Source organism: Coptis chinensis, chromosome 8, assembly GCF_015680905.1.
Source record: "Coptis chinensis isolate HL-2020 chromosome 8, ASM1568090v1, whole genome shotgun sequence".
NCBI lineage: Eukaryota > Viridiplantae > Streptophyta > Magnoliopsida > Ranunculales > Ranunculaceae > Coptis > Coptis chinensis.
In genome coordinates, this window is record NC_141463.1 from 93,673,883 (window position 1) to 93,697,088 (window position 23,206).

At 39.1% G+C, this 23,206-nt stretch overlaps 1 protein-coding gene, 2 long non-coding RNA genes and 1 pseudogene across 4 annotated transcripts; 2 read left to right on the forward strand and 2 right to left on the reverse strand.

The window, feature by feature from the left end:
- The first annotated feature begins 5,058 nt into the window (after window positions 1-5,058).
- LOC147484536 (uncharacterized) lies at window positions 5,059-10,352 on the forward strand. Its single transcript, XM_086576873.1, has 3 exons — window positions 5,059-7,921; window positions 8,573-9,007; window positions 10,215-10,352. Exons 1-2 carry the CDS (start codon window positions 5,230-5,232, stop codon window positions 8,977-8,979), a joined length of 3,099 nt encoding a protein of 1,032 aa, XP_086432999.1. The 5' UTR covers window positions 5,059-5,229; the 3' UTR covers window positions 8,980-9,007; window positions 10,215-10,352.
- On the forward strand, window positions 10,216-13,478 carry LOC147484537 (uncharacterized; annotated as a pseudogene). The gene is made up of 3 exons (XR_015204262.1): window positions 10,216-10,809; window positions 12,628-12,803; window positions 12,930-13,478. The product of XR_015204262.1 is annotated as an uncharacterized LOC147484537 (transcript).
- Window positions 13,479-14,830: 1,352 nt separating this feature from the next.
- On the reverse strand, window positions 14,831-16,522 carry LOC147484538 (uncharacterized). Its single transcript, XR_015204966.1, has 3 exons — window positions 16,426-16,522; window positions 15,650-15,825; window positions 14,831-15,329 (listed from the first exon to the last, which is right to left on the reverse strand). It is a non-coding gene; the product is annotated as an uncharacterized LOC147484538 (long non-coding RNA).
- A 209-nt stretch (window positions 16,523-16,731) lies between these two features.
- Window positions 16,732-18,068, reverse strand: LOC147484539 (uncharacterized). The gene is made up of 3 exons (XR_015204965.1): window positions 17,931-18,068; window positions 17,358-17,532; window positions 16,732-17,070 (listed from the first exon to the last, which is right to left on the reverse strand). It is a non-coding gene; the product is annotated as an uncharacterized LOC147484539 (long non-coding RNA).
- Between the last annotated feature and the right edge of the window lie 5,138 nt (window positions 18,069-23,206).

A 23,206-nucleotide genomic window follows, 5' to 3' on the forward strand; every position in this document is an offset into this window, starting at 1 on the left:
AGGTGCTTGCTTTAATCCATATAAGGATTTAACAAGCTTGCAAACTTTCCTTTTTTGTCCAGGAGCAATAAACCCTTCGGGTTGTTCCATGTATATTTCTTCATCTAACTCATCATTCAAGAATGTCGTCTTTACATCCATTTGATGTATCTCAAATCCATGTATTGATGATATTGCTATTAGCATCCTTATGGAAGTTATTCTTGTAACTGGAGAGTAAGTGTCAAAATAATCCAATCCTTCCTTTTGTCTAAAGCCTTTGACCACAAGTTTAGCTTTATACTTGTCGATTGATCCATCAGTCTTAAATTTCTTTGTGAATATCCACTTATATCCCAAAGTCTTGGAACCTGGTGGTAAATCCACCAATTCCCATGTATGATTGTGCATTATGGATTCAATCTCGCTATTTATTGCTTTTTTCCAATAAGTAGCTTCTGGAGATGACATTGCCTCCTTGAACGTTTGAGGATTATTTTCCAACAAGTATGTTAGAAAATCAGGTCCAAAAGACGTTGACGTCCTTGACCTTTTGCTACGTCTAGGTTCCTCCTCAATTTCACTTTGTGTAGGATGGTTACTAGTTGTAGCGTCTAAAGTTCTTTTTGTTGAACTTGGCTCTATACACATGTTATACGGAAACGTATTTTCAAAGAATAAAACATTCCTTGACTCAATAATCGTATATATTAACATGTATATCTTGAATCTCTGATTTATGAACCAAAAAAAGGATATGCACTACTATTGTTTGCATATCCAATGAATACACAATCAATAGTCTTGGGTCCTATCTTAACCTTCTTAGGTTTAGGGACTTCTTCTTTAGCAAGACACCCCCACACTTTTAAGAATTCGTAGGAAGTTTGATGACGCGTTTCACAATTAGGTATGGTGTTTTAAAGCCGCCTTCTTGTTAGGAATCTTATTGAGAATGTAATTGGTAGAAAGCAAAGCTTCTCCCCCACAAATTCTGAGGTAAACCAGAACTTAACAACATAGCATTCATCATCTCTTTTAGAGTTCGGTTTTTACGTTCCGTAATACCATTTGATTGAGGTGAATAAGGAGCCGTAGTTTGATGAATGATTCCATGTTCAGAACAGAAACCTTCAAAAGGTGATTCATATTCACCTCCTCTATCACTCCTTATAACCTTAATCTTTTTGCTTAGTTGATTTTCAACTTCATTTTTATAGTGTTTGAACACTTTAATTGCCTCATCTTTACTTCTCAACAAGTAAACATAACTATATCTAGTGCTATCGTCAATAAAAGTAATGAAATACTTTTACCACCTTTAGTTTGCACGCGTGCTTAAGATCACATATATCCGTATTGTATTAAGTTTAGAGGTTCAATACTTCTTTCAATGGAATGGAAGGATGATCCGGTCAACTTGGATTCTACACAAGTTTCACATTTATGGTGTGGGTCTATTTTTATCTTTGGTATATAGTCCAAATTAATTAATCTATACAAAGTATCATAATTAACATGTCCTAATCTACCATGCCATACATGTGAAGACTCAATCAAGTAAACAGAAGATTCAACTTTATTGGCGCTCTTTGGCGCAATAGTAAAACAAGACATCCTAAAGAGCCCATCCTGAAGATATCCCTTTCCCACGAATACATCATTCTTAGTTAGTACAAATTCATCAGAAACAAAGACTAACTTAAAGCCATTCTTACTCAGCAGCGACCCAGAAACCAAGTTCTTGCAAATGTCAGGCACATAGAGCACCTCATTCAGAGTTAGTTCCTTCCCAGAAGTCAACCTCATCCCCACCTTTCTTTTGCCTTCAACCTTGGACGTAGAAGAGTTTCCCATAAAAAGTTGTTCTTTCTTTTCCACAGCATGATAAGTGGTGAACATCGACTTGTTGGAGAATATGTGGCGAGTAGCACCAGTATCCACCCACCATTCCCTTTCATTTCCAATCATGAGACATTCAAAAACCACAGCAAATAGGTTCATGTCATTAACATTATCAGAAAGCATGTCCATTGTCACATTTGCTTCAGTCTTTTGCTTCTGGTACTTCTTTGGCTTGCGACATTCACTTGCCTTATGTCCAGCCTTCCCACAGTTGTAGCACTTGCCTTTGAACTTAGTAAGCGTACTACTCTCTTCACCTTGAGCTTTGTCTTGGCGCTTCCTCTTTCCCGTAGCACTTGATCCTTCCACAATATTGGCCTTTGCTACCATGGGATCCTTGCCCTTCTTCTCAGATAGGCGGTTATCTTCCTCTATCCTTAGACGGACAATTAGTTCTTCAAGATTCATATATTTGCGTTTATGCTTAAGATAGTTCTTAAAATCCTTCCAAGATGGTGGTAATTTCTCAATCATAGCAGCCACTTGGAAAGATTCTCCTAGGGTCATTCTTTCAGCAATGATATCATGGAGGATTACTTGAAGTTCTTGGACTTGGCTTATGGCGGTCTTACTATCCACCGTCATTTTGAAATCAAGAAATCTACCAACTATGAATTTCTTCATGCCAAAGATCTTCACTCTTGTATTTCTTGTTCAACGAATCCCAAAGTTCCTTAGCAGTCTTGAACACACTATACACATTGTATAATGAGTCAGCCAACCCGCTAAGGACATAATTTCTACACAAGAAATCAGCATGAAACCAAACATCTTTGGCCAAAACCTTCTTCTTGTCGGTTTCATCAGGGCTTACATCAGGAGCCTTATCCCATAGAAACCTTGCCAAATTAAGGGTGGTCAGATAGAAGAGCATCTTCTGTTGCCAGCACTTGAAATCAGTTCCATTGAACTTTTCAGGTTTCTCCCCATGAGGAACAGAATGGGGAACAGTAACAGCAGGAGTAACTGGTGGTGTTGCCATATTCTGAAATACAACTACACTTTGTTATTCCTTTAAACCAAAAAAGAAAAGAAAACAGAAACAAATTATGTTCGGTAAAGAAGAAGAAGAAAAAAAATCTATCTTAAGTTGTTAGGAATATACAACTTAATTGTACTTACTCTTTACCAATTACCAAACTATACAAACTTTTTGTCTTGTACTTCTTAGTTAAATCCGAGCCTAGTGTAGATACACTATATCCTTAAGACATATTTTCCCCCTCATGGTGCTTGAAGGTTGATGGGAAACTGTCTCCCAAGATAGAACGGATTTCCTTCTATAGAAAGCTAGCACTTCAATTCTATAGAATCAGCAAACACAACATAATATTTGACTAAGAACAGAGGGAGAAGAGAGATCAGAACTCTGTGTGATCCGGTGTGTCTTTCTCTCCAAATTCATCCACTATTTATAGGTGAGTGATGCCTCTTCGAAACAACACAGTGACTCTTGGGAAAAAGTAAGCAACTCTTTGAAAAGTCACATGTTTCGAAAGGACACACCATTTCGGCATAAAGCACTGTTTCGAACCAGTGCCTATTTCGAAAGGTCACACCTTTTCGACATGATGCACTGTTTCGAACCAGTGCACATTTCAAAACGTCGCACCTTTTTGGCATAATGCACAGTTTCGAACCAGTGCACCCTTTCAAAAAGGTTTTTCTCACTTTACGTACTATTTCAAGAGAAACCCATTTCATCTCAATGTGGGATAACTCGGGAGACAAATTACTCATTCATATCTCAATGGATTTGAGCAAATCCATTTTTCTAACAATATTCGCATCATCAAGAATAATAATAATAGAAAAATCTACAGTACGCAGGCTGTAGGTGTGAGAATCGAGGCCACTCATCACGGCAAGAGGTGCGTGTGTATTGCATCACGAAGTACTTTGCAAGGGCCCAGATTCATGCGCATCGGTCTTGCAGCGCACTCTAGAAGCTCTATAGTAATAATGGACCGTGCATTTTTCCACGCCTAGGTTTTACACTTACCCGGATTTATAAGTTGTGTGATATAAATACCGCTTCCAAACAGTTGTATATGCTTAATTGGGAAACAACTCAAACAAGTTTAAATTCTATTCATCCTTGTCAGCATCTTCAACTCTTCTTGCACCATTAACCACTTTGATTACCTTAATCACTCAATATCGTTGTAAATGATGTTTTTGGTGATCCTTACAAATGTAGGCTTGATCAAGGGATTAGATTGTTTGAAGGGAATTGACCGAGTTCGTATGGACGAACTTCCTACGTATCAAGTTCTCTCTTTGGAGGAAGACTTGAATCAGGTCAGACGTAGTTCCTCATCCTCTTTATATATGCAAGGGGCTCGCACCTCCTACTCTCGCGCGTCGAGTAAGATCCAGGTCTTCAGGTCACTCGCGAGTCGTGATGGCGAGTTAATGACATTTATTGTGACGCGTGCCTGAAGCTACGGTCTTGATGGTAGTAATAAAGACATACATTACTAACCGTTGAGGCGAGCGAGAGTCTGAGAGATCGTTGCTAAGAGAGGTCATTCGTGTGTAGCGAGTCACTATGTAGCAAGCTCGTGTGACGAAGACTGCAGGTCGATCGACGATTGTGTAGCCAGTCTGATTGAGTTGAGTCGCTATGAACTATGTTCTCAAAAAAAAGATACCCAACGCTAGAGTTTACTACTTCTATGCCAAAAAAAAAAAAAAAAAAAAAAACACCAATTGACGCATTTGATCAAATAAATTAACTACAACTCAAGTCACACAAACAAAACATTAATAACGACTAGAAAAAAAAAAGTATGTTATGCACACATACAATGAATGGATTACAGTTGTAAATTTTGATGTTTAATATTGCAGTGGTATAAACGTAGGAGAACTCCAATGTCCAAACATTTTTGAGTTTTGAGTTTGTAAAACATCTTACGATTAGGGAAGAAAATGAGGTTACCAAAAAATAAGAAAAAAAGAAACAAAACAAACAAAAAAAAAAAAACAGCGAATGTGGGGTAAAAGAAGAGGCGCTACCATTTTTAAAGGAGATCAAAGTGGATCCGGCGAGCTTTTTAAAATTTTGAAGACTGAAACGGAGGATTCACATTTGTAAGTCAATCAAGTACACGCCGCAATGGTCCTATATATTACTACACCACGTACCTTAGTTTTATACATTTCGCAAAGATGATTTCAAACCTGCAGGCATTTACATTATTAAACCCTGTCGTTCTCAACCCTTCAACTTCTTCTTCTAGTTTATTACTACACCACATATATTACTAATGGAGATCTTGACAAGCAATGCTCCTATATATTACTACACCACATACCTTCTAGTTTATACAATCCGCAAAGATGATTTCAAACCTGCAGGCATTTACAGTATTTAACTTTTACATCATCTTCCTACTCTTTAACCAATTGATGTCACTAACAAAACCTTCTATGGCCACCTCTGGAAATGAGACTGATCTTCACTCTCTAATCGCTATTAGAGATGGAATTCAAGGCGGCTTAAGCTCGTGGAACCAATCTTTCCATTTCTGTCAGTGGCAAGGCATTACATGCGGCAAGCGTCATCAAAGAGTCATAAGTTTGAATATTTCCAGCCAGAGTTTGGTTGGATCGTTATCGCCTCATATTGGAAACCTCACTTTCCTAAGGCTCATCAACCTAACACACAATATATTCTACGGTGAGATCCCACAAGAAATTGGTCGGTTGTTTCGTCTTCAAAGACTCAATATGTGGGATAACAATTTCGAAGGAGAAATTCCAGTCAATCTAACCCAATGTACTGAACTCAGGGTCATAGATTTAACTAAGAACAAATTGTCAGGGAATATTCCGGCAGAGCTTGGCTTATTGTCAAAACTTGAAATCTTGCTTATTCAAAGAAGCAATCTGACAGGAGTGCTACCCCCTTCTTTAGGTAATCTTTCCTCGCTTCAAACCTTCTCTATATTTGAAAACAAAATGGTTGGAAGTATTCCATCCAGCTTTGGTAGACTGTCAAGCTTACAACAATTCAGTGTTGGAAGTAATTTACTATCTGGTGAGGTCCCGTTACCAATTTTCAACAGCTCATCCCTGAATAAATTAGCAATTTCCGTTAACCAATTTAGTGGTAGTCTTCCATTAGACATGGGCATCACTCTTCCTAATCTCGTCTATTTCTATGGTGGTGGAAATCAACTTTCTGGACTACTACCATTTTCATTAGCTAATGCTTATAAACTTCAAAAATTTGATATTGGAGAAAACAATTTTAAAGGACCAGTTCCTAAGGATTTTCAATTCCCTCAAACTATTGAACAGCTAAATCTTGAACGCAATCATCTAGGAACAGGAGAAGCTCATGATTTGAGTTTTATCACTTATTTGACCAACTCCAGTAATCTAAGGGCATTGGGCTTGGGCGGAAACAATTTCGGAGGTGTTTTCCCGAACTCTATTACCAATCTCTCCCACCGAATGGAGGAGTTGTCTCTAGTAGACAATCATATATCTGGAATTATCCCAGAAGGGATTGGGAACCTGGTCAATTTGTTTAAATTAGGTCTCCACTCTAATAACTTTTACGGTAGTATTCCATCTTCTATTGGAAAACTCCAGAGGTTACAGGGGTTAAGTCTGTTAGGAAACAAATTGTCTGGACCGATTCCATCTTCTCTAGCAAACAATACTAAATTGAGTCTGTTGTTGTTAGGAAGGAACAGACTGGAAGGAAACATTCCTTCAGGTCTTGGTGCTCTTAGCCAATTGCAATTTCTGGGTCTGGAACAAAACAGCCTAAATGGTACCCTACCAAAAGAGATCTTTACTATTACCTCTTTGTCTGAACTTTCCTTCTCTCTGAACTCCTTAACTGGTTCCCTACCTTTAGAAATAGGAAAACTAACAAATCTTGTTACATTGGATGCGTCTGGAAATAAGTTATCTAGTTTATTGCCTAGTACTCTTGGTGAGTGTTTGGTTTTGGATAATTTATACTTGAGCGAAAATTTGTTTGAAGGGACCATTCCTCAATCTTTGAGTTCTTTAAAGAGTGTCCAAGAGTTAGATCTATCAAGGAACAGCTTGTCTGGTGGAATTCCAAAATATTTGGAAGACTTTCCGTATCTCCACCTATTGAATCTATCATTCAATAAACTTGAAGGTGAGGTACCAGTGAACGGAATATTTAGAATTGCAAGCAATTTTTCAGTAGCTGGAAATTCTAATCTCTGTGGAGGTATACGTGAACTGCAATTTCCGCCATGCCGATTTAACAAATCTGAAAAGCAAGGTGAAAAAAAGCATGGAAGGTCCGATCCTTCCAAAATGGCAATTATGATTAGTGTGGCCGTGTTCATTCTGTTGGCATCGTGTTCTCTTATATTTTACCTGAGAAGAAAAAGTAAACTTAAAATGGCTTCTTCGCAATCATTCAGTGATCAACATGTTCAGGTCACTTATGGAGATCTTTCTCAAGCGACTAGTGGATTTTCTCCAAATAATTTTGTTGGATCAGGTGGTTTTGGCAGTGTGTATAAGGGAATGCTCAACCAATATGAATCCGTTGTTGCTATCAAGGTGTTCAAACTTCAATTGAGAGGAGCACTAAAGAGTTTCATGGCAGAGTGTGAATCATTGCGTAATATCCGCCATCGAAATCTTGTTAAGATTCTAACCTCTTGCTCTAGCGTGGATTATGAAGGAAATGAATTTAAAGCACTAGTCTTTGAGTTCATGCCAAATAAAGGTTTAGATAAGTGGTTGCATCAAGAGATTAGCGAACAAGATGAAGAATCGAATTTGAACCTACTTCAAAGACTAAATGTCGCCATTGATGTTGCTTCTGCGCTTAGCTATCTTCATCATGAGTGCCACGTTTTGGTTATTCATCGTGATCTAAAGCCAAGCAATGTGCTTCTTGATAATGATATGGTAGCTCATGTTGGTGATTTTGGTTTAGCAAAACTTATTTCGGAATCAATAGAGAACTTGCATGATAATCAGAGTACCACAACAGGGGTAAAGGGATCTATTGGCTATGCCGCTCCAGGTTGGAATTTAAATATCGACATATGTTGATTTCAATCTTTTTTCCAATTCATAAATGCATGAATTTAATATCTAGTATACCACATCATTAGTTATAATTTTCTGTGCAGCCTCATTTTAGTGAAACTCAATTCTTTTTTACTCTTTTTTCTCTAGTTAAGTTCGACGCCATTAACACCCCAGTTACAGGAGGGCCTTGGATAGTTGGATGTTTTAAGCTCCAAAGCTTATAGCATAGTTATTTAGATAGTCAATAAAAAAAAATAGTTATGTAGATATCTTAAAAGAGGAAAAAGGAATTGGACGTTAGTGCAAATGAAAAGTTGTCAAAGAATCTATTAACTTGATCTAATTACTTTTCAGTCCATGTTAGTTGAATTAAAATTCAAAAGATCGATGATTAACAAACTGTGGATGTGGTGGTAATTAAGCTAGTTTGGTTACTTTTATTAATATCTTAACTGACGATTGTGAGGACTTTTTTAATCTCTCTATTGTAGAATGGATGTAAAACATTATGGTATTACTATTATATTTCTTTTTCTTTTTTTTGTTTTCTTTTTGCTGGCCAATGGCTCTTAATATCCATATATATATATTTTTTTCATTTAAATGGTTTACTAAAAACTAGTGATTGATGTATATATTGCAGAATATGGTATGGGAGCTGATGCATCCATACAAGGTGACGTGTACAGTTATGGAATTCTAGTGTTAGAAATGTCCACAGGAAGGAGACCAACCGATGAGATGTTTAAAGACGGTTTATGCCTCCATAACTATGCTAGCAACGGTTTACAAGATCAACTTATAAAGATTGTAGATCCAATACTTTTATTTGAAGGAGATGACACTTTAGGAGAGACTAACAAAGATCGAATCGGCAAATATAGAAGAACAAAACTGTTAGAGTGCATGACCGCAATAGTCAGAATTGGGGTTGCATGTTCTGTGGAATCACCATCAGAGAGAATGGATATTAGAGATGTCTGCAGGGAATTGCACGCTATCAGAGACACATTTCTTGGACTACGATTTGCGGATTTGCGTAGAACGTAACTGACTCTAACGACGGTTTAATTGAAAGGTAAAGTCACATCTATTACAAAATAAATGAATATGAAAGAGATAGAGAGCAGAAGAAATTAAATCGGTGTTTTTCTATGTAATTTTTCCTTCATTTATGTTCTTCTGAAACATTCATAACTTGGTTATTATGCAATCTTTGTTCGCACCAACTCAAATGGTCCCTTATCCCTGAAAAACTATGAAAATCTTCCTCCAAAGGCCCACCATACCGTATTCCTCTATCTGCAACGGAATTTTGCACCGTGTATATGCAACTAAAGATGCAGGGGACTTAGGTCTAGCCCCATAGGCAAGCCGGACGCCACTCCCAATGGAGCACAATCCTTATCCGGCCACTGGCACTTTAGTTCGAAAAGTTTATCATTTGAAACTTTGACTACACTAAACGCCACTCTCACTGACCTGGCATTTAACACCAATAGCCACATAGTAAACATGAGCGTTGCCCCTAAGTAAAAACCTAAACATTCTACTTTTTTCTTGAATCACTGGGCAGCATTAGACTCCCTTGAATTGGATTGCAGACTTATTGGTTGAGCTCTTTCCGAAACTATTGTTCTGAACACTAAGAGGTGCCCAAAAGAGGATATATTTAGTTTCCAGATTGCAAATATTTTTTGACTGTTTGGTGTGCACTTGTTTCTCTGTCTTTTTTTTTTTGTTTTCCCCCAATTCACACACACACGCAGACACAAGTAACTTATAATAGATAAACCAGCAACAAGATTGGGATTCACAGTTGTGGAGTGTCTAACTTTTACACCCTTCAGTCCCTAGTTTCCTGCCTCAGTTGCGTAGGAGCAATTGCATGAGTGGCCTGAATGAAACACAAAGACTATCATGTAGGGGCAAGACATACCAAGACGGAGGACAAAAAGGACATTGCAAAATAGTTGTGGAAGAAATGGATGGACATATTCCAAAGACTAATACCATAGCTTTATGTCTTCTATTTCACTTGGGAGTTGGGGAATATGTGTTTTGAGTTTTAACGGCAATAACTGGTGGTATAAATGGATTTGAGGGGCTGATAATTAATATTGGCCTCATAACAACAGTTGCAAAACAGTTGTATCTTTAAAAAAGACTTAGGGTCCTTGTTTAATGTTAAAATTTTCAATTATGTAATGTTTATGATCAAATACTATCATACCTTTTTTATATTCTTGATCTCATGTTCTTGTGTTTTCTGTAATTTCTCGCAGAAACATGGAAAAGAATCTATGCTTACAGACTAAGGCATATCCTTACAAACTGCAAGATAATGGAAACTCTGTTTAAGACGTTCCTGAGCTTAAGAATGGAGCAATTGCCAATCCAGGAAATGGTGCTGTGGAGCCTGCTAGTCTATTGAACAATGAGTCGTTTGCACCTCCAAATGAAGGTTATTATAGACCTATCTACCAGCAAGTTATTTGCATGTGGTCGAACTTCCATCCTGATTTTCACAAAGTGTAGCAGAACCAGTGGAATGGCTTTGAGAGCTTTAGTTCGCTGAATCGGGAGTATAATTTTCCTGTTGGAGGCAGAGTTCAGTATCTGCCCTTCCGGATGTTCTCTCAATGGTACCCGCAAGAGTTCCAATTTCAAGAGTTCCATTATTTTGTGGTTATGGACTTTGAGGCAACATGTGACAAGGATAGGAATCCCCATCCCCAGGAGATCATTGAGTTTCCATCTATTTTAGTGAATAGTATGACTGGACAACTAGAAGCTTCTTTTCAAACATATGTGCGGCCTGTATATCATCAACACTTGAGTGATTTCTGCAAGGAGCTTACTGGTATCCAGCAACTTCAGGTTAGTTCGGAGTTTATTTTGCAAACTTCATTCTATTATATTGCATGGAAGGGAAGTTATAGTTCTAGCCCGCTCCTAACAAAAAGAAATTTAAGTAGCCTTCGGTGTGATGTGAGCACGTCCATTAATTTATAGTGCACATTTTACTATATGACTGGGTCATTGGCATTGGCATTGGCCAAGAAGATGATCCATGTGAGGGTACTTTACAGTGAATTATTAATATGTTTCATTATATGAGGAGAAAATATTTTTTGAATGAAATATTAAGTAGTTGACACAGTGACACCTCGTCAATTAGTATGTTAAAGAGGGTTAGATGAACCAATAAGGAAGGCCATGGATAAGAGAAGGTTGATTCAGGATATTCTAACACTCGAGAAGACTCTGAAAAGTCCGAGGTTGCTTAAGCTTTTAACAAATTAAACAACTTCTATCGATTTTTTAATAAATCTTGCAGAATTGTTCTTTAGTTTCATTTTATTGGTGGTTGTGACAAAAGTAAAATAAAAGTGCATCAATCAAGTTACTTGCTTTGGAATCTGGGTGGGCCCTTTCATTAGAATCTACTACTTCAATAGGCTGCAAAATGGCTTTAATTAGGTCAATGATGCTTGTGGCGCATGTATGTTTTATAGAAGAAAGTGATAGAATATGGTCAAGATATGTAGGTTTTCGATTAAGAGCCTCTTCACCTGAAATCAGAATATGATTAAGATATGTAGGTTCTCGATTAAGAGCCTAGTGAAATTCAATGGAATTGTTATAGCTAGTACATTTTGGGTTCCACGTCCTGCACCTGATTCCCTACAACCGTAGGAATAATACCCCACTTATCGTGTCACGCGATGCAGATCTATCACATTTACAAACATCTGTCAGTTGGTGGGTCTCATGGCATCTTAAAATGATTGCATGTTTAAAGTCCTGAGAAAAGGTTGGCTACCAAGATCTCTTTCACAGGTTTCTTTGTGTTTTCATGTCTGGTGAAAGTTTGATAAAGAATTTAGTGCTTCCCACATGTCCTCTAACATATGATAACATTCTTCCTGGGTGAGCAGGTGTGTTTGCAATAATTGATAGTTTATGGAAAAGCAGTGGTAATGTTTTATTAGGATGTTTATTGCTTGGAAATCTAAGATAATGTTCTTCATGTTCGCCATTTTCCCATTTTCCCATCTTCATAGTCATTCTGTTATCTATGGAACTGCTAAGGACATATTGTTAATGTTGTCGATAGTTGAGTTTTTGCTTGCAGTTTTTAGTGTTCTGTTCCTTGAACCTTCATTTCTGATTTTCTGAAACCAGTATCTATTTATTAGGGTCTGTTGATTTTGTTCCCCTTGGATTTTACGTGATTGCCATACTTCAGTTTGCCAATGGAGTATTCACTGCTTCATAGAAGGATACTCTGTGTTCCGAAGCTCTTGTTTATTGTCAGTCTCAAGCAAAAGTGTGGAACAGTAAACATGATATGATTTTTAAGAGTAGGATAGAGTTTCTACAAATTGCCATCTTACTTCAATTTCACATTGTTGCAGAATCATTGAATACATGTAACTGAAATTCACCACATATTCTGACTTATTTTGTTTAGTTGGGCCACAAATGATGACTGATTACCAAGTCATCAATATATCAGATATTTTGTCCCCCTAATCAGCTATTCTGTCTTCTCTGATTACAATGAATCTGAGTGATCTATACCCATTCCATACAGTAGTTCTTATCGTGCTCATTCTGATAATTGAACCATACTATTGATGCATCAGTCTGTAATGCTAATAATAATCCTGTAATGATTGGGTGTGGTGCCAGGTAGAAAGCGGCGTTCCTCTTAGTGAAGCTTTACTGATGCATGATAAGTGGTTGGAAGACAAGGGAATTAAGCACACAAATTTTGCTGTTGTTACATGGTCTAACTGGGATTGTTGTGTGATGTTAGAATCAGAGTGTCGTTTTAAGAGGATCCGGAGACCTCCCTACTTCAACAGGTAATTCTAGTGAATTCTTTAATCCCATCTATGAATTATCTAATTTTGGAGAATGCTTTTTCACGACGATAAAGAAGCACAATCATAAAAGCTTCTGACTTGGTTCTCGTTTGAACTCTGGCTCAGATGGATCAACTTGAGAGTTCCATTCAATGAGGTATTTTGGTGGAGTCCGCTGCAATCTCAAAGAGGCAGTTCAGCTGGATGGGTTATCATGGGAGGGACGTGCACACTGTGGCCTTGATGATGCCAGGAACACTGCTCGTCTGCGTACCACATCGTGCACCAGGGCTCAGGTTTTCTATAACAAATTCACTGATGTGGCATACTGCTGAGAGTCAGTTTGCATGGCACCAGTCCCCTGATCGCCAAATTGTACCCTCCCCCTCTCCTCACAAGCCGAAGTCACTCACATTTCCCTTAATCCAGTTTTATCCTGCTCATATGGACCCTAGCAAGGAGCGGCGCATGTATTGCCACTGTGGGGTGAAAAGCAGCAAGAGCATGGTCCGGAAGCCAGGCCCGAATCATGGAAGCTTCTTCTTTGGCTGTGGTAACTGGTCTGCAGCGAGGGGTGCTGCATGTCATTATTTCGAATGGGCTTCTCCTTAAATGAGGGAATAAGGTTTAGTCACTTTCCGTGATTATTATCCTGGATTGCTCAGATGTCTTCTATGTAATAAAAAAATAAAAAAAATGGTTGATTGCCGCTGGGAGCAAATAGCCCTCAAATGCTTTTCTGGGGTTTTTGCTTCTACAAATACATATAGGTCTCAAAAGTGAATCCCTGGTCTCTATTCCTGAAAGAAGTCCTCTAGGAGGCTCTAACCCTGTGAAAACTGACTTGTTGAAAATATAGGGAAGATAGGCAGATGTGAGAAATGCCCACTTAGGAGGATTTCCTATATGCTCAGACATGCGCAATTATTCTTGAATAATCTGTTGTGACGTAAAGACACTTTTTTTTCTCCCCAATTTTTTATAATGAGAATCAGCAAGTGCTTGCATTTTTCTCCGATTGGTCTCAATTATTTGGTGCATAAACTTTCTATTTTATATCATTTAAAGAACTATATAGCAGCCTCTTCACGTGGTTATGTCCATCAAATATGTGATTATCCGGGCGCTCTGTTGAAGTATAATTATTGCTTGATTTGGTAAGTTAATCATCATCTCTCCAGACCAGGACAACCCCTAGCCTAGTAGCTTATACCATACTGTTACCAACAGAGTAATTAGAAGACTTTAGCTTCTGTAACCAAAGTAGAACCAGTCAGTCTTTGTTGTAATTAGTGTATATATTAATTAATTCTTGCTTAGTGCTTCGTTCTTGTAGCATGCCAAATTTACAGGAAAACGTCCTCCAGTTCACAAGCTTTGCATATGCGTAATACCCAACGACCTGTCGAAAGCTGAGCATTTTTACACGTCGGTATAGCAGTTCGCAGAGATTTCCATAGAAGACATTTTGCTTACAAACTGCAAACTGCAAGTGCTCAAAAAGTCCAAAACACCACACTTTTACGTCCAAGTCTAAGGACTTAGAAGAGAACCCCATGATTCAACACATTGAAGATCAGGGTTATCACACAAATTTAGCAACGCCGTTAAAGTGTAAAACTCATCGTAGGTTCCTGTACTCCCAGGTGTACCAGATACAACACATGCAAACTATACTAGAATTACTGTATAGCAATAGAGAAGTGAGCATAGCAAGAGATGAGAGGAGGAGAAAGATGAAGGAGGGAGATGAAGAGAAAGGCGGAGAAGAAAGAGAGTGGGAGGAGGAAGATGAAAAGAGAAGCTTAAGAAAAGAGAATTACTAACGGTTATAAGATGAGAGAATTACACAACTATTACTAATGTGTTGATATGGTAAATATATATATATTTTTTCATGCCCCAGACACCCTGAACCTACACAAATGACAGGTTGCATATAGAAACAAATATATTAACTTATCCATTTTTCCTTTTCATACCATTTGACAGGTATATAATGGCAAATAAACACAAGCAAAAAACTGAAAAAGTACGATATTCATTGAACTATAAATATAACTTCAAAAGAGTTTCGAGAGTTACAAATTCTGATTTACTAAGGGTTACAAATTTTCATACGATTTTCCAAACAATCTTGAATCTTCAAAATGCAATACCAAGCATTAGTAATGGCTTCAATAATCCTAGTGCAGCTCCACAAAGTCCATCTAATTTCAAAAAATGGTCACAAAACAAATAATGAACTCAAAAATACAATCATACTAATTAAATTCATGTAATTAATTAAATCTTTGAACCCCCCCTAAAGATAGAGCATCCCATATCTCTAGAACAAAAACAATGATTACATAAAATAATATCAGTGCATAAAAAGAAAACTTAATAGTAACAAGTTAAAAAATAATAAAATGGAAAGTGGGGTCTAAGTTTTTATCTTGACGAGGAGCTTGAGGTGAGCATGATTCATCAGATTGGAGAGCAGTTCTTTTGGTATTCTTGTTTTTCCATCCATAAAATCGATACCTACACACAATCAACAACAACAAAATGATCTATCACGTTTAGAAAGAATTTGCCCAACGTGAAAAGATTAATTAATTGAGCTATTCTCGAAGGCTTTAAAATACTTTAGAAACAAAAGCACCACTTCTACAATCAATATGTGTATCTCATGCCTTATAATTAACACTATATATCCACATAATCGTATGACATTGACATGGCATGCATTTTCATGGATAAAAAGTAGTATACAAGATGAGACTATTGCCTACAACAATGGAAACAAACAAACTTCTTCATATCAGTAACACACACGCAATAGTACGTAGCATAGAAATTACCTTGCCTTCAAACAGATCTCTACCAACAAGCCACATATATGAAGAATTCTTCCAACCAAACACCTTGGAAAACCCTCAACCAATTGAGTCTTTATGCTCATCTTCTTCAACTTGCAATAATTAGCAACATCTCAACAATGAAAGCTCATAGAAAAATCTATGTCAACCCACAATACCTTAACAAGATGAATAAAACTATTAGAACCCGAAGAAAACTATAAAACCATATAAGCATAATTGTCAATCTATTAGAACTCGAAGAAAACTAACTAACATTTCCTTTCAGCTGAACTCGAATGAAATAATTAATCGTTAATTATTTGAACTACTAAAGTAATTAATTAATGTTCTACCCTTCTAGTTAATAAAATCAGCTCTAATGACCGTGGTTTTATATATCAATAACTTCTCCTAGTTTCTTGTCACTTTGGTGACTGAGAAAGTCTGAGACTTTTTGTGTCTGTGCCCTTGTGCAAAAACAAAGAAAAAATGGATGCATGGCACAGGTTCTTTAAATTAGGGTCTTTAGACATACCCCTCCCCAACCCCCACAGAACTTATTAGTGAAATTGGACCGCCCATGTCCCCCAAATCCAATATCCAACAGTTAAGCTACTTCAGAAAGTTAAAATTCATCTTGTAGCAGTTGGATTGGGGAGGGGGGCGATCTCACTTTGAAACGTTATGAATGTCAGAGTGGAATATATGTATACAGTATACTGCTTGAATAGGTAGTGATGGGATCATAATGTGTCAGATTGTGCCAAGTTTTTTACCTGGATCAGTAAGCCACCCCAAAGGAAGCATGTCTAAGTCAGGCCATGAGTTTCCCCATAAAGCCCGTTGATCCTATCATATTAGCTGCAAAGTTTGCTGGACGACAAGTTTGTATAAGTTCCTTTGAAATTCTTGGCAATTATAAGCAAAAGTAAGGAACATGCAATCCGCATCAAAATTAATGTTTGGGATTTGGTAGTTCCAAAACTGAAATTAATGAGCTAGTAGAACATTGATTTATATACCTTGTAAAGAATGACAAGAGGTGCTAAATATCTTTAGCATATATCCATATCTTCACATACCTTGATACATTAAAATGAGAAGCTACATCACTCCATGAATCCCAATCATCTCCTGTAACCCTATACATGTTCACAAGAGGGCTCACATCCTTGGCCATAGCTGGTGTCGCACCGACTCCAGGAGAGAGAGAATACACGATAGGGCAGTCAATCTCCTTCAGTACCTGCATAAAGATCTTTATGTCATCTCTTCCCTTTACATGAATCCTTCCTTGAAACCCTGCAAGACATCCTAGCCAGCTGAAAACCAGTTTGGTAGAAGAATAGTGTGTGACTTCTCTGAAACTACGGTTATTTCATTGAGGTCCAAGTCATCACCAAAGATACAGTCGTGCTTCACTGTGTCAATGCAAACATGGGTTAAAAAGAAATTAAAGAAGAATATGTTAGAAGAAAATCTTAAGTAATTCCGGTTGAACTACAAGGATCATATGGTATTCCAAAATTCCAAGAGTACATTTTTTCGTAATTGGTTGTGAACACCAGTAGTGGTGTTCATCATGAGAAAATAGGAGCACAAAATATATTACAAAAAACATCGCAGAACAGGATTTCATCTGTAAATCTCTGTTGCGTGAATATTTCATCATGAAAAAATATGTTTCAACCGCAAGAAATTTTATTACCGAAATCCACACCACACTCGGCATACTGTTGATGCAGTGACCTCAAGAAAGCTCTTCCTGCTCCCAACTTAGTATTCACGCTCATGAAACCTTGTGGCATCCATGCACATTTTCTGTCTGTCAGGCCTATATCTTTTGCAGTCCAGAGTCTTCCAGACTCATTATAAGCAGCTCCCTGGCGAAAATAAAAAAGTCAAACAAATTTATTAATAGTAATGAAAAGTACAAAGTGAAAACCAAAAGTTCAATCTTGATTCAAGCCATTCAATTTACAGTTAATTTAAACACAAATTAAATAACTTTGGTTTAATTTTTGAAATTTGTTGATGGGAAATTTTATTTTACCAAATTGGAATTTACGAAGCATTTCAACAAACAAACATCATGGGCATCGGATAGGTGTCAGAACGTTTTTATTCACCAAACGTTTTTATCCGGTGAAAACCATATGACAACCATCAATTTCTAATAAACCGATGGTTGTTTGGACACATAAATTCACCAAACTTAAGAAGAAAACTATCGCCTTTCTTAAAAGTCCTAATACAAGTAAAGTAAAAAATAAAATCGAACCTGAATATGGCTATATAGATGAAGGGAGAGTGGAGAGGCGAGATAGCTGGGAGCACAACGGCGGTTGCCATCGTGAGTTCGTGAGAAAGAGAGGTTTTTTTCCCGATTTATGTTTTTTCTTTGGAGGTTTTCTATTTTGACATACGAGCGCGATTTCCTTTTGTTTCCCTCTTTTCGAAATTGCGAAGTGGTTTGGTTTTGAATTTCTAACACTTATCACACGGTTTTCAAGTGTTAGAAATTAATTCTTAAAATTCATCCGAATTGAAGTAACACTTTACTGCATTCCCAACGTTTACAAAGCATTGGCAAATTATCAACTACTAAAACTGTTACAAAACAAAAAAGTGTGTGTTACAAATATCCCGGTTATGGTGTAGTGGAAAGAACTAGAAGAAGCGAGCTCGGGGGTAATTGATAGTGAATCGCCAACCTGAATCTTTGATGGAGAAGGGGAACGGTGGTCTTGTTACGAGGGAGGACAAACACAAGAACCATTCTGGGACTCACGAGCGTCTTATGGGGGGAGGTGGGACGCCCGGTTCCCCGAGGGAGGGTCCGTGGAGGCTTACTTCGCCCAAGGTGGTGGTAGTGGCAACCAAGTCGCTCCACAGGAGAGGATGAGGGAGAGCTCTCCCCTGGATCTAGAGGAGATCGGGTTTGTGGCTCGCCGCCCGCCCGGCCGGCTGAAGGCCGATGAACTCCCTTTGGGTCACCAAGCTGGCGAAGATCGTGGACCTGTCCACTGGGGGAGGTTCTGGTACCCAACCCGAGCAAACTAGGGGAAAGGGGTGAGGAGCTCGCGCTTGAGGACCATTCTCGATCTTGGCATCCCTAATCTGGAAAGTTTTGAGAAGGGATCTTCTTTAGCTGGAATTGGTGCTGGTGGAAAAGGGAAGGGGAAGGTCGGTGCCACGGAAGCAGACAAGACGACCTCCCAGAAAGGTGGTGGGGACGAACTGGAGAGGAACTGGGTGTACGTCAATCCCAGGTCGGGCAAGAAGCATATGGTGAAGAGGTCAGATTGTAGTTACAAATATGCGCCTATTGCTACATGCTTCTTGGGACGGGATTGTTCTTTGACGGTGACCGTAAGGAACTTGATGAAAACTTGAGGGCTTATGGATTTGGCCGCATGTTTGGTAAGTGTTTAAGCTCTTTTGTAGTTGTTTTTTTTTTTTTTTTTTTAAGTAGTTGTGTAACCTTTGTTGCTATTGTGTAGCTTCTAGTGGGTTATCGGTTGAAACAGATGGCCTCGAGATAGGCGAAGTCCGAAAAGGGTGAGTTGGAAAAGCTCAAGGAAGAACCGCAAATGTTAGCGTGTTCGGATGGCGGAGCGTAGAGAGTTGAGGAGTCAAGAGGGTGCACAACAACGTCTTGCCAGAGAAGCTGACTCTGGGTAGCTCGAATGCGGAGCTCGAGGAAAAGTTGTCTGCTGTGACTTAATACACCAAGACGTGTAAGATGGTTGCTCAGAGAGCTCGGCAGACCTATGAAGGTTTGGGTCAAGACTTTGACGAACTAGAGCAGATGTATCTTCAACTGAAGGAAGACCATGATCGAACATGGGGCTCCAGGTACACCTATGATCGACGTACCTGGAGATGCTAGTAATGCTCCATCTACCAGTCATGTCATCCCTGCTGAGCGATCTGAGGATGTTGTCACTGCTCTCGATGTTGCTGCTCCTACCTTTGATGTTGAAGTTGATGTTGCTACGCCCGAAGAACTGGAACCGTTGTAGGTTGAATCGTTGACGAATGTTGTTTGATTCCTTCTTTGTAAGTCAGTTATGTTCCTGATCTCTTTGTAAGTTGTTTGGAAGTGGTGAAGATATAATAGAGCTGGTTTCCTGGGCTTGCCTGGGCAGTTCACTTTTTAAAATGGTTGTGGCGTGGGCCAGATACATTAATAGCTGATAACCTGGGGAAACCTGGGTAGTTCACTTCTACTAAGAGTAGTTTTTTACAAATTGAACTAACTGGTTTCCCGGATTGTTCTGGGCAGTTCGTGATGTGACGAATCTTGGCTAACGAGAAGTTGGTTTTTCCGATGTCCCAAAGCCTCGGTTAGTAGATCTAACCGGTTTCCCCGAGCCTATTCGCATTCGTTATTTTACATTTATGAAATGCATGTTTATTTTCCTTGCTCTTTTTCTTGATGTCTTAAATGCAATTTGCCTGATGTTATTGCAATTGCCTAGCGTTGTAGGTTTCAACTGGTAAGAAGTGTTAAGGCTATGTAGCCTTTGAGCTCGAGTGAGCGTCTTGCTTTTAGAGAGCATTCTTCACTGAGTCGCTCGTAGCGTTGTATGTTTCAACTAGTGAGAACTGTTAAGGCTATGTAGCCTGTGAGCTCAACTGAGCGTCTTGCTCTTAGAGAGCGTTCTTCATTGAGTCGCTTCTAGCGTTGTAGGTTTCAATGTAAAAGCGATCTGCTGAGAAATGACGATAGCACGTGTTTAGCACATATGAGGATGCGAACCGTTTGTGAGCGGAAATAGTAACTGCCTTGTTTTGTGGAATTTGAAAAGACAGCGGGTCATGAGACACGTTGGTTAGGGTTTTGATGTAATAATGGTATGTATTGGGAAGTGAACGGTTTTTACCATAAAAACGTTATTAGAGAAGTGGTGGGGTACTAGCTCGTTTTTTGTTTGGACTTTTGCCAAAGCTCTTGAGCGCTTCAGGTTAGTTTCAAACTTCTTTTCTTTTCTCGTTTTCTCTGATATGTAGGTTTTGTATGCTTGTTGTTTTGTTCTTTGCTGAATGTTGAGTTGTCAATAGAGTGTAGAATGGTTAGGAAGACGGTGATGACGAAGGATTTTTGCTCCCTCCAATGGGAAGGGTGAGGGAGGCCGCTCCGCTCATCTTGGAAGAGATTGGATTCATGGCTCGCCGTTCGCGCGATCTGGGTAAGCGGAAGGCAGACGTGTCTGACTCTAGGGCCACTAAGTTGTCTAAGGTGCATAAGCGAACTGGAGGTGGGGTGCTCAGGTGCCCGAGTTCTAGTGGTGGGATCAACTTGAGCGTTCCCGACCGTGATAGTATTGAGAAAAAGTTGACTCTGGGTATTGGTGTGGTGGGCAAGGGAAAAGCGATTGCTAGAGAAGGCGGCTAGTTAGGTTCTCTGGGAACACCACGTGGCGACCTAGGAAGCAACTTCGTCTATACTAGTAGGAAGACGGGGAAGAAGCGTGCTGTGAAAAGGTCTGATTGTAGCTTCAGGTCGGCACCCATTGCTAATTGTCTTTTGGAAGGGATTGTTTTGGAAGGTGACAGGGAAGAACTGGACGGCCAAGATTTGGACAAGAATTTGAGGACCATGGATATGGCTTGTTGTTTAGTAAGCTTTTAATCTTATCTGGTACTTTTATGTCTTATAGACGAACTACCTACGTATCAAGTTCTCTCTCTGAGGGGAGACTTGAATCAGGTCAGACGTAGTTCCTCATCCTCTTTATATAGGCAAGGGGTTCGCGCCTCCTACTCTCGCGCGTCGGGTCAGATCCAGGTCTTCAGGTCACTCGTGAGCCGTGATGGCGAGTTAAGGACATTTATTGTGACGCGTGCCTAAAGCTACAGTCTTGATGGTAGTAATAAAGACATACGTTATTAACCGTTGAGGCGAGCGAGAGTCTGAGAGATCGTTGCTAAGAGAGGTCGTTCGTGTGTAGCGAGTCACTATGTAGCGAGCTCGTGTGACGAAGACTGCAAGTCGATCGGCAATTATGTAGCCAGTCTGATTGCCATAGTTGAGTCGCTATAAACCGAGCTATGAGGACGAGTATCATAGGTCGGTTGGGATTGTGTTTATGCTGGACATGTGTTTGATATTCATTGGATGTAAATATTACTCCCCCACAATCGTCTACAAATCTCAAACAAAGTTACTGTATATTCGATAAAACCCTATCGAAAAGTTCCAGAAATTGAACCAATTCCATGTTTTGTAAAACATTCTTCCGCTCAATAGTTAAATCCCCAGTTGAAAACCCCACATCATCTCATTGATACCCAAACTAAATTGAACTTAAACAATGAATACCCATTGAAGATTTAGGTAATATTTTGGATAGTGACGTAGTGTTACAATTTTCTTAATGCCTCCTCACTGAACATCAAGAAGAGCAAATTTATAAGAACAATTTGGATTTGGATCCCATGTTCATAAGACTCATATTTATATTTTACTCTCACATTTTTTTAAATTATAACATTTCTAATGAATTGAATGGAACTCTCATCACCAAGTCACCAACAACAATTTAGCATTCATGCTTGCAAAACGAGATTGTGGAGGAGTTCTTGCCAGTCCTTTCTGAGTAAACGGTATCTTCCCATGAGCGCCTAAGTTTAAGGACCCCAACTTCCACCATTTTTGTATTTTCATATGAAATGACCGTCAAGGTGTATTTATGTCCAATGCACTAAGACTGCATGGAAGTGGTAAAAACTGTCGTGGAAAATTGTGTTCCCATAATAATAACAAGGTTTTTGACCTGGCCATTTGGCCAGACTCTTTTGTGAATCTGAATATTGAAAGCTAGCCATGAGCTCTGTTATGGTCTAGTTTGAACCTAATAGGCTTCATAGGTCCGGAGAACCTGATGGGCTTTGTAGGTCCGGAGGAATGAATGGGCCATTAGGACGAAGTCCAAAGAGGAGGAGTACACAAAAACCATAGAGCGGAGGATATTGAGTAATTGGCTAGGCGGTGGATCTGTATGTGCCACGTAGTAGAGGACACGTGAGAGTAGCACAATGGATGGATGAAAACAAGATCAAGGGTTAAGCGTAGAGTGCGGAGGACCGAGTATAAGAGAGAAGGAAAAACCTAATAGAAGAAAGGAGGAAAAAAGAGAGAGAGGAAGGAACAGCCAAGGAAAAGGAGAGGAAAACCTAGGTTAAGAAATTAGGTCATAACATTGGCGCCGTCCAAGTGGACCGAACCCACGACTACGCCGGTTAAAAGCCATGGTGCTAAGAGAAGAGATGGCACCACCGAAAAGAAAAGCAAGAGAAGATACAAAAATAGAAGTCGTTGAAGCAAACAGTAGAGAAGTGGTTAATCAAACAGAGGTGGTAGGAAGAGAAGCAGATCTGGCGGCGGTGGAGAGAATGAGAGAGATGGAGGTAGAGATGGATAGGCTGAGGGAAGAGAATGAGAAGTTTAGAAGAGAAACAGAAGCGGCGGAGGCGAGAGTAGAAGGAAACGAAAAGGAAGGAGAGTTAGAGGAGGAAGAGTCATTTGGAGAACCTTTGCAGCCGGTAGAC